This window comes from Protobothrops mucrosquamatus, unplaced genomic scaffold (assembly GCF_001527695.2).
Source record: "Protobothrops mucrosquamatus isolate PMUCROS unplaced genomic scaffold, P.Mucros_1.0 scaffold45, whole genome shotgun sequence".
NCBI classification, from domain to species: domain Eukaryota; kingdom Metazoa; phylum Chordata; class Lepidosauria; order Squamata; family Viperidae; genus Protobothrops; species Protobothrops mucrosquamatus.
Window position 1 is genome coordinate 2,747,569 of NW_015386427.1, and position 12,015 is coordinate 2,759,583.

The window sequence follows — 12,015 nt, forward strand, 5'->3', positions numbered from 1 at the left end:
TTTACAGTCTCTGAGTCTTCAAAAAAACCTACTCTGGAAGTTTTGAAACTGTTGGAGGAGCATGCTGAAATGAGGACTTCAGTGGGAAAGCACAATTGAGTTATATTGCTATCTCATTTATTTTAGCAGCTGAACTAGACCTTAATTCACCCAGTCTATATCCATACAAACATTTATTTAGCGAGTTTTCACAAAAACAAATTAATTCAGAAAGGGTAACTTACATTAGAAATTCAAAATCGTGACTAAAAAGAGGCCTCTGTAGCCATGTGACTTAGATTAAGGCTCTGCTGCGGTGGCCTCCATTTTTAAATCTTTGACTTGTTTGGGCCTACGAGAAGCCAGAAGTTGTTTTTTTTTTGTCCCTGGTCACATGGTCAACAAGAGACGATCTGGGGCTGGTTTGTTTTTGCTTTTGTTGCAATCTGCTACTGCCTGGGTTGGAGTGCTATGGTAGAATTACTTCTGTAAGTATTTAAAAAAAAAATGGGGGGGTATTCTATAGTGGGAACTGCTCTGCTTGTTAAGTGCTTTATTTTGCAAACTATTGTGTTTGCAAACTATTGACCTTTTGTTTTGGAGATTAGTATATATTACCAGGGCTTATTTTGTCATAGAACGCCCAGAACGGAGTCAGTCAGGATCAGAAAAAGGAAAGGAGGCAAGATTGTCGTGCAGAAATACAAGCTAATTTGAGGGCTAATCCATATAAAGCTCCATTTCCATCTGTCCTGTTTGCCATCGTTCACTCCCTAGAGACTAAAATGGACGATCTGAAACTTGAGCTGGCCACGAACAAGGAGTGTATATCGAGGTGGTGACCCTTTGAGAGCTGTATGCAACGAAATTTCATTTTGATGTATGCCGGTTGGTGTACATTCAAAGTGACAATAAAGTTGTTGTTGTTGTTGTTATTATTATTATTAGGCAAGGCGGGTTGTATGACATGTATGAGTTCCGGCACCTTTTTTTTAAACAAAAAAAGCACTGTATATTACTATAGTTTGTAGTTTTTAAATTTAAATTGCCTCCAGAAGTTGTGGTTACCCCATCACTGGAAGCTTTTAAGAAGAGACTGGATAGGCATTTATCAGAAGTATTGTACTCTCTTGTGAGAGCAGTGGGTTAGACTAGATGACTTCAAGGTCCATTCCATTTCTGTTACTATTGCCAGCCGAGAGTTCTGCAAATCCCTCTCTCTGGATGCCTGGCTGGAGGTTCTTAAGCTGGCAAGTGTTTTTTTTTTTTAAAAAAAACCAAAACAATGCCCCCCCCCCCTCTGAGCAGCTGAAGACGCTTGAGCTGGCTAGCAGCAGGTTTTTTTTAAAAAAATAACTTTAATGATTGCAAGCTCTGCTTGGAGGCAATTTAGTTCCTGAACCCGGCACCAGAAATAGCTGATGGGTGTTTGGTGGGGAACCCTCCCAGCTCAGTTAACATGGCAGCTATGGGAGGAAATAGTAAGTCATATCTTCATTCATTTAATTTGATTTAATTAATGAATTTGATTTAAAAAAATTGTAAAATTGAGTCTGATTCATTTGATGAGTTTTTTTTACTTATGAGTCTAATGGCCAGGCTCCATTAGGTTCGTACCTTGAGGACTATCTGTATATGATGGTGCCCAGCAATCATGTAAATTATGGATGTTTCACTGATGTCTAGTATTCAAGATTTTTGATAATTATTTAGCTTGATTTGTTAGATTTATAATGCTGCCTTTCCTTCAGAAATACATTGTGGTATATATGTAGCAGTCTTCTGCTGATACATTCCAGCTCTATGGAAGATATTATGCTGAATGATAGTATTTAGCCACAGTCATCAAGTGACCCCTGGATCTCCCTGGACTTAATCCAATATCTTAACCATGTTGCCAACTGGCTGCCTTAGATCTGTTGGATGCATTTGTCATTCTCATTTGGGGAAAGCTATATATAATAAGGTTTGAGATCTGGTTTTAATTTTGTAGACAGGCACTATGTATGGATATTCTTGAGTCAGAAAGTTCAATTGTTTTTTTTCTTCTTCAAGGTAAATACATGCAAATGATGAACATTTTGAAGCCAATTGCATTTGATGTGATTCACTTTATGTCGCAGCTTTTTGATTACTACATGTATGCAATATATACATTTTTTGGCCGAAATAACACAGTAAGTAAATATAAATAAACAGTTAGTAATTTTGAGCACAGTATAAATGGAAAATAATGGAATTAATTGTAGCTAGCACAGTGTATTGCCGTGAAATATTACCAAGGCTGTGGAAGTGTTTTTCTTACTTTGTTTTTTAAGAGTATTTTTTCCCAATGTTTCTATGCAATCTGTATAGTCAAAGAATAAGGCTTTTATAATTTGAGCATTGACGAAGAAGAGACATTATAAGGTATTCTGAAATAGATTTTTGAGTTAATTAGTTTTCAAATCTTATGGGCCTTAAACGTGATGCCTTTTACAATATATTATAATGAATTTGCCTATATAAAGATGATGGAAGGTACTTGCAATGATAAATACAATCATTCTGAAAGGGAATGCTTTCAAACCAATGGAAAGATTTTATTTGGGATTGATACTGTATTATTGTGTTTTGAAAAAAAAATTCCTGAAAGAATAAAAATAAGAAGTGAATGGTGTCATGTGCTCATTTACAAATACAATGAAATAATGAGTCAAAAGATGGAAACAAACTTCAGGCTAAATGTTCTTCCCTCCCATATCTCAGTGACTTTGTTGCAAAGATCCTGTCTTGCATTATATCTGAATAAAAGTCTGACTTAATGATTAGCAAATTGGAAATAATTAGTTAACTATTGAAGTAGTTATTTATGTAGTTATCTCAGCATGAAACCATGAAGATCATGGTACTAGCTACATAACCTCAATGATATGGTTCTAGTTTATAAAGAGAAGAATATTTTTTTGTTTCATGGTCTTCAAAGAGCATAGAGGTGGCTGTGGTCATTAGGTCTCTTGGCCCAAATTGGGAGAAAGTTCCCATAGCAAATTTTTGTGCTCTACATTTGGATAAAATACTGCCAAAGATTGATAAGCTGGCTGTGGCCATGTCATATATTTCACATCTATCATATGTCATATTTTTCGAAGTTATAACTCTAAAAGATATGATCAGATATCAGTATAAACAAATAGAAAATATTTTCCATTTTTGAGCAGTTGCATAATTAATATAGGTGGTCTCACTTCACTTGAAACTGCATCACTAAACATTCAGTTCTGCTGTTGTTGTTAAACGAATCATCCAGTCATTAAATGCAACAACACATGACCATGTCTTGTGACTTACTGCCAACTTCCCAATTGATTTTGCTTCTCAGAAGCTGACTAAGAAGGTCACAAATAATGATCACATAACCATGGGACACCATGATATCATAATTGTGAACTGGTTGCCAAGTGCCTGAGTTGCAATCATGTGACCAGGGGATACTGCAACCACCCTAAGTTTTGAGTCTTTATGACTGGTCATAAAGCTACATTTTTAGCACCATTGTAAATTTGAGTAGTCACTAAACAAGACAGTAGCTAACTAAAGACTATCCATACCAATGAAACAAAATCAGCTTAACTTTTCCATGATCCTATTGATAAAAATAACTATGTTCATTGTTAATTGACACTTCTCTTGGAAACTTGAAAATCTGCATTATAAAGTTGGTGATCAGACAGTATGACGAGATGTTACTGAACAGTAATTCTTTGTTCTAATTTGAATTCACTTGTGGTTTCACATGGTTTTTCTATGTCTCAAAGTATAACCATACTGAAGCAATATAAACAATCCCGATTACTATCTTCCACAACAATAGATAATTCTTATGTCAATATTAATTGAGGGAGTTATTTTACAGTACAGACATTAATTCATCTTTTTTATTTATGGATAAGATTGGTGAATTAATTAACTTCATGTTTCAGCAATTTCATTGGGGGGTTGGTTATGAAAGGCATGTCTGAGGCAGAAGGTATGACAAATTGGAAAGTCTTGCATTTATTTATCTTTCACCCAAGACTTGTTACTTAAAATTCTCTCTCATTTCTAGTTTGAATCAACAGGACTTGGACTTAGCAGCAGTAGGCTTCGTACTACCTTGAATAGAATCCAGGAAAGCTTGATCGATTTGGTAAGTCACAGGACTTGCTAGAGTTTCGCAAGAGGATTAAAATGGAAAGATTAATGTATCTTCAAATTTACCTTGAGAAAATATAGGGATTTAAGATGTATTTTGTATCTATCAGAACAATTTTAAGGATTGCTGAAAATGTATTTTACCTTCTCCTTCCTTCTACTTAAGCAAGTAGAATTAATTTAATCCTTTCTCTGTATTTTGCTGTCATGAACAAAATAAACCTGTAATGAAAATGCTATGCTATAGTGTGTGTTCTTAGGTGGAAAAACACCACAATATAGATTAAGCTCCTTGCACAAATTTGAACTAAATGTACCATGCTGCAATTCTTTTGCAATAAATGTTGTGTTGTATGAGTTTAAATTTTCTACCAATGTTGTTTATAACATTGGCTTTAAAACAATTTGGGAATTCCTTAATATTATTTAAAAAATAGCAGATGGAAGGAGATAGATTTATATGACAGATTGGTCACAAAATGTCTATGGATATGAAAGAGCAATGGCAATAGAAAAGACCTGTTTTTGAATTCTCTCAAAATTGCACCATCAATTTATACTTTTGTGGATTGATTTAGTTATTCAATGAGGCTTAGTTTCTTTTATGGGAAGCTCTTCTGTTCATGGTAGTGACTAGTGTAACAGTGTCCATTACAGTTGAACTTTAATTGCATTTTAGTGACAGAACAATATTTTTCCCTTTATTCTGTGAATTTGTCATGATAGCCTTCCCTTACCACAAGCTGTTAGTGATAATGACTGAAGCCATTTTACTACCATGAACAGTTGGAAAAAAGGTTTTAAAATTCTGTTTTATATGAAATTCCACAGAATTGAAACTGGGGGCTAATACAAATATTTTCTAACAAACTATGTTATATAATTTGTCAAAATACAATATTATGGAATACTATAAACACTTAAAGTATTTAAATGTTTTTACTAGAATTCTGGAGCTGATTATATATACCGAATTTTCCGGCATATAAGACGGCTTTCTAAACCCTGAAAATTTTCTCAAAAGTCGGGGGTCGTCTTATACGCCAGAAAATACGGGTATTCAGGCAGGCTTCTAGAGTTCGGCTGGCAGAATGCAGGTAACCCCTCCCCCCATCCTGCCGCCTCCCACCACACGCACCGCTCCGCGTCCCACGCCTCCGTGTCTCAAGCTTCTGTGGCACAGCACTGCTGGCGTTATGCTTGGGCGGAAGACTTTTTCTTTTACAGATGGGGCGGGTGGGCCTGACATTCGCGCGCAGGCAGGACCCCGCCTGCCGAGCCACCGCTTCCCCATCGCCCTCCACGCCAGGCGGCCCCTACCTCCTGCGCCCATCAGCTGGAACGTCAGGCAACACTTTGGCTGGTGCGGAGGACGAAGGGGAGGCCGCTGCAGCGCCGAACTCCTGCGCCCGTCAGCTGGCGACCCCCGGACCTGCGCCTGTCAGCTGGGAGGTCTGGAGACGGAGCCGGCTGGCGTGGAGGGCGATGGGGAAGCAGTGGCTCGGCGGGCGGGGTCCTGCCTGTGCACGAATGTCAGGCCCACCCGCCCCATCTATAAAAGAAAAAGTCTTCCGCTCAAGCATAAGCTTTAAGGATTTTAAGGATCTTTGAGAGGGAGAGAGAAATAGAGGGAGAGAAAGAGGGAAAGAGAAATAGAGAGAGGGGGAGAGAGAAAGAGGAGAGGGAGAAAGGGAGAGAGAAAGGGAGACGGAGAGAGAGAGAGAAAGAAGGAGGAGAGGGAGAGAGAAAGGGAGACAGTGAGAGAGAAAAAGAAAGGGAGACAGGGAGAGAAAGGGAGAGAGGGAAAGAGAGATGGAGGGAGAAAGAAAGAGGGGGAGAGAGAGAAAGAAAGAAAGAAGGAGAGAGATTAAATTAGTAACATGGCTGTTCAGTGAATCTGGTTTCCCCACTAACTTTGCTTGTCACAAGGTTGCAAAAGGTGATCACATGACCCTGGAACAATGTGACCATCATAAATAAGAATCGATTGCCAAGCATCCAAATGTAAATTACATGACCCTGGGGATGCTGCAGTGGTCATAAGTGTGAAAAATGGTCATAAGTCACTTTTTCCAGTGTCGTTGTAACTTTGAACAGTCACCAAGCAAACTGTTGTAAGTTGAGGACTACCTGTACTTTATCACTTTTTTCCATATTTTTTTTGTCATCAAGCTTTTGACACCTTGCTGGGTGACTGGTGGTACTCAAATGTTGCCATATTCTAAAAGTGGTACAATCGGTGAAAAGGTTGAAAAGCCCTGGCTTAGAAAACAAACAGCATGGCAGCTCCCATGGGTTTATTGTCTTATCCTTCCTTTCAGCTTTAGAATGAATTAGGAAAAGTTTAATCCACTTGCACTGTTTTACCCATGGGTTTATTGTCTTATCCTTCCTTTCAGCTTTAGAATGAATTAGGAAAAGTTTAATCCACTTGCACTGTTTTATGTTTACATGTTTGATGACAAACAGCCTTATGTTTTTAAGTGACAGTTTTCCTGCTAAGTACCTGCATGTCATAAGCATTTGAATTAAAATTACCATATTGAAATCAAATCTGATGTTTTTTAATTTTTATTTGGTGTGCGTTGGAACAGGGGTAGTCTTATACTGTGAGTATAGCCCAAACTCTATATTTTAACTGGAAAAGTTGGGGGTCGTCTTATACGCCCAGTCGTCTTATACGCCGGAATATACGGTACTGTATTTGATATGCAGGAATTATATCTCATTGTAGGGTAATATTTACAGATGATGAAAATTGTTTGGGCAAGTTTATTTACCATAATTTTCAAAATAGTATATAATGGTAACAGCAAGATTATAACAAGAATGTTTATTTTCTATATATTTCAATCCATATGGACATCTCTCTTAAATCATAATTCTGTCCAGTTAACAATAGCATAAAACGTAAAAAAAACCACATAGACCACAGCCAGGTTAACAGCAAACTGATCAATATCAAATCAATATAACAATTGTATGGCTTCAGCTATATCTCCAGTGACAAAACCATGTGTTTAAGGCAGGGGTCTTCAAACTTGGCCCTTTTATGACTTGTGGACTTCAACTCTCAGAATTCCTCAGCCAGCCATGCTGGCTGAGGAATTCTGGGAGTTGAAGTCCACAAGTCATAAAAGGGCCAAGTTTGAAGACCCCTGGTTTAAGGCCTTGCAAAAGGCTTAAAGGTGAGAGCCATCTAATTCTGGAATAATGGTACTCTGAAGAGCAGTCACTGAGCTGTTGTTGTTATATTATTATTCTTGGGTTTTTTCCATTTTCTGTTACTTTACTAGTTTTTTTCTATGTTTTGTATAAATAAAACTATTTTTTTAAAAAAAATACAACATAAAGAAGTAAAATAAAGTAGAAATAGAATATGACATATTGAACTGTAATGTTGTATTTTAAATACCTGGCAAAATAAACTCCACTTTTTTCTAATTCTCAAAAAATGGTAACATTAGTGATAGGCAACCCTTTCTAGGAAAGGATTTCACAAGTGAAATGGAATCTGTGAGGAAAGGACCACACTTTTCTGGACTTAAATGGTATGGGACATGAAATAGACTCTGTACAGTTGATCTTTGCCCAAAAGATGGACCAAGATGTTTAGCAGGACTGTGGCAGAAATAGTTACTACAATAGAAGGAACAATGAGATTTGAGAGTTTGCTCTCTTATCTCAAGACTTCCAAAAATATTCCAAAGTAGATTGTTTTAAGTAAGCAGTTTGCTGCTATCGACTGCTGCAGGAACTTGACAGCTACAGTGCATGGTTCCCTAGATGATATCCCCTCTCTTTTTAATGGAATTAATTAGGTCAGTATTATGGATCCTTTTAAAGAGAAAAATCATAAATGTAACAATAAGATGAGGAACATCCTACTTGGGCTATTAATAATAGTTCCATCACTAGTATTGAGGAGATGACTGAAAAATACCTAATAAATTCAGTTTATATTCTACATGGAAAGAGTATAGAATTGTTGAAAGTACCTATTTGGCCCTGCATTTAATTTTTCTTTTCTTATGAAGGAGATTATTGCCATTTTGAGCAGGGCTTTATTAAAAAGTATATGTTCTAATGATCTCTGATAATTCCCAGAATTTTTCTAATAGTACATAACAAATAGTTTATAAATTGCTGAAATGGAGTATCTTTATATAACACTGCATTAAGCAGGAGTACAAATTTTGGATGGACTGCCTAATACTCCTTTGTTCAGAGCTCTGGGCCTGCTGAAAAGGAGCTTCCAGACATACAGTGAGGAAAAAAAATATTTGATCCCGTGCTGATTTTGTACATATGCCCACTGACAAAGAAATGATCAGTCTTTAATTTTAATGATAGGTTTATTTTAACAGTGAGAGACAGAATAACAACAAAAAAATCCAGAAAAACGCATTTCAAAAAAGTTATAACTTGATTTGCATTTCAATGAATGAAATAAGTATTTGACCCCTTTGCAAAAAATGACTTAGTACTTGGTACAAAACCCTTGTTGGCAGTCACAGAGGTCAGATGTTTTTTGTAATTGGCCACCAGGTTTGCACACACCTCAGGAGGGATTTTGTCCCACTCCTCTTTGCAGATCCTCTTTAAGTCATTACGGTTTCGAGGCTGACTTTTGGCAGCTCGAACCTTAGCTCCCTTCACAGATTTTCTATGGGATTAAAGTCGAGACTGGCTATATGCTTCTTCTTGAGCCACTCCTTTGTTCACTTGGCCATGTGTTTTGGGTCATTGTCTTGCTGGAATACCCATCCACGACCCATTTTCAATGTCCTGGCTGAGGAAAGGAGGTTCTCACCCAAGATTTGATGGTACATGGCCCCATCCATTGTCCCTTTGATGCGGTGAAGTCCTGTCCCCTTAGCAGAAAAACACCCCCAAAGCATAATGTTTCCATCTCCATGTTTGGGAGTGGGGATGGTGTTCTTCGGGTCATAGGCAGCATTACTCCTCCTCCAAACACAGCGAGTTGAATTGATGCCAAAGAGCTCGATTTTGGACTCATCTGATCACAACACTTTCACCCAGTTCTGAATCATTCAGATGTTCATTTGGCAAACTTCAGACGGGCCTATACATGTGCTTTCTTGAGCAGGGGGACCTTGCGGGCACTGCAGGATTTCAGTCCTTCATGGTGTAGTCTGTTACCAATTGTTTTCTTGATGACTATGGTCCCAGCTGCCTTGAGATCATTGACAAGATCCTCCCATGTAGTTCTGGGCTGATTCCTCACCATTCTCATGATCATTGAAAATCCACAAGGTGAGGTCTTACATGGATTCCCAGACTGAGGGAGATTAACAGTTATTTTGTGTTTCTTCCATTTGTAAATAATTGCTCCAACTTTTGTCACCTTCTCACCAAGCTGCTTGGCGATAATCTTGTAGCCCATTCCAGCCTTGTGTAGGTCTACAATCTTGTCCCTGATATCCTTGGACAGCTCTTTGGTCTTGGCCATAGTGGAGAGTTTGGGATTTAATTGATTGATTGCTTCTGTGGACAGGTGTCTTTTATACAGGTAACAAGCTGAAATTAGGAACATTCCCTTTAAGAGAGTGCTCCTAATCTCAGCTCGTTACCTGTATAAAAGACACCTGGGAGCCAGAAATTTTGCTGATTGATAGTGGATCAAATACTTATTTCACTCATTAAAATGCAAATCAATTTATAATTTTTTTGAAAGCGTTTTTCTGGATTTTTGTTGTTGTTATTCTGTCTCGCACTGTTAAAAAAAAACCTACCATTAAAATTACAGACTGATCATTTCTTTGTCAGTGGGCAAACGTATAAAATCAGCAGGGGATCAAATATTTTTTTCCCTCACTGTATATAGTCTTGTGATGGCAGGTATATCCACAGGGTAGGTCAAAAAAGTCCAAATGGTGTACACAACTGTGCTTTCAAAGTCCAACCACGATAGTGTAACTGCTGTTTTGAGATTGTAGTCACCATATAGGGTTTTTTAACAACTCTCTTCCTTTTCCCCTTTGGTCATCTCTGCATTGGGAGATACAGATTAATACAGTTCTTCCTTCCGCACAGGAGAGGTTTTGGAATACATATATGTAGATAAACAACAATTGAAGATAAATTAGGCTGGAAATCCAGAGGAAATTTTTGGAGAAGAAAAACATGCTAGACTTTGACAACACTTGCTAATAGAACAAACAATATATTGTTATAAAATCCCTGTATTTCAGATTGCAGTATAAAACATGGTAAGAGTGCATGTCTTTTCTCTTCATTAAGCTATTATAAGTTAGGGAATAGAAGAACTGTAGCAGGATAGACCAGTATTCCTTGCAAATCCCCCTCCCTCATAAAGAGTTGACTAAGGGAATGACCATTTTCTCCCTGAGATCCCAGAACAATAATGGTGAATCTCTTGAGCTTGACATGCCAAAATTAAGAAAACACCTGCAATCTATCTCTCTCTCCCTCTCCTCTCTTTCTTCCCCCCCTCTCTCTCACACACACAAAACAATTTACAACAAGTAGTAATAAATTATAAATACACACACACACACACACACACACACACATATATATCAACAAAATATAGAAAAAACGAACACCAGGATAAAAATAAAACAAACCTGTTTAATACAAACAAGTTTGTAAGTAAAAGAGTTACCAAGCTTTCATCGGCCTGACTGCCGACATTATCAGGGTTGGAATGCTAGGTGATTAGGAAGCTTGCCTATATAGCTACCTGTCTCTGCACCCGGCTTCTCGAGCGCGTAATCGGCCCATTAGTTGTATTAATCTGCAACGTGCTAAGTTGATTCACATCTGGCAGCCTGTTGGTGGACCCGGTGGTTATGCCCAGATCCTTCATTACTTTTCTAGCGCGCATGCAAGCGCCTGGGGGATGGCTGTCAAGCTGTCTCTTCCCCCTATCTCTCCCCCCCCTCTCATTTTGGAGCGATCTCTCAAACTGCATTTCAAACGCCCTGTAGGACAGTCATCTTCCCCTACGGCTGCCGTTGTCTCGCCTGTAGCTCTCTCTCCCCAATCCTGCAAGGAGCAGCTGTTAAGATCTTCCTGCTCACTATTCTCCCCCCCTTTTTTTTGTCTCTCCTTCCGAGCTGCTTCCGTGGGTTCGTTTTCCACACCTGATCTTGACACATCGTTAGTTTCTCGTCCCCTTCCATAGCAGCTGTTACTGCCTCACCCATAGCCCTGTCACTCCAGTCTTGCCTGTTGTTATCTCGTTGTAATGTTCCCTGCCCCCCCTTTCCTTTTTCCGGTTTGCTGTCTTCCCTAGGGATCACAGTTTCCCCATTTGTAAAATCATGATCTTTTGCACCGTGAGGGGTGGCCATCTACTCTGTGGATTGCAACATTGACTCTCCCACTTTCTAAGGGTCTGGTATGCTGGTAGGAGGTCTATGTGCCAGTTGATGGAGTTTTCATCTGAAAGCCAGGCTTCTTTAAAAAGGCGGCCACCCTTGGTGGTCTCATGAGATATGGCCTGTGCGTTTTTCAGATCGAATGTATGGTCCAGGTTGGCCATGTGGGTCCACACTTGTGAGCACTGCTCCTGCCTTTTAATTGCCAGTTCATGTTCATGGACCCTAGTCCTGAGCCTTTTGGCTATTTCCCCAACGTAATTGCAGGGGCAGTTCCTGCAGTTGATTCTATAAACTATAGAAGATTGTTCACCGTATATATATATATATACGTACTTATAAAATTGTAAATATTTTTCAGAATACCTGTCTAAGCAGTTTTAGCCTGGAAACTGGAGAATGTTCTTGTGTAGCTTTGCAGCTTCCAAAAGAGCATGTCCCATTCTCACATGCTTTTTGAAGGCTCCAGAGGTCTCTTATGCCTGACTTCCGGAGG

General features: G+C 38.6%; 1 protein-coding gene across 1 annotated transcript in view; it reads left to right on the plus strand.

Annotated features, from left to right (window-relative positions):
* The window catches only part of VPS50 (VPS50 subunit of EARP/GARPII complex), a 90,494-nt gene that overhangs the window by 63,328 nt on the left and 15,151 nt on the right, over positions 1–12,015 (plus strand). The window contains exons 21-22 of the mRNA XM_015811571.1: positions 2,035–2,156; positions 4,067–4,147. Of these exons, the coding sequence (XP_015667057.1) occupies positions 2,035–2,156; positions 4,067–4,147 (203 nt within the window). The remainder of the gene's footprint in view (positions 1–2,034; positions 2,157–4,066; positions 4,148–12,015) is intronic.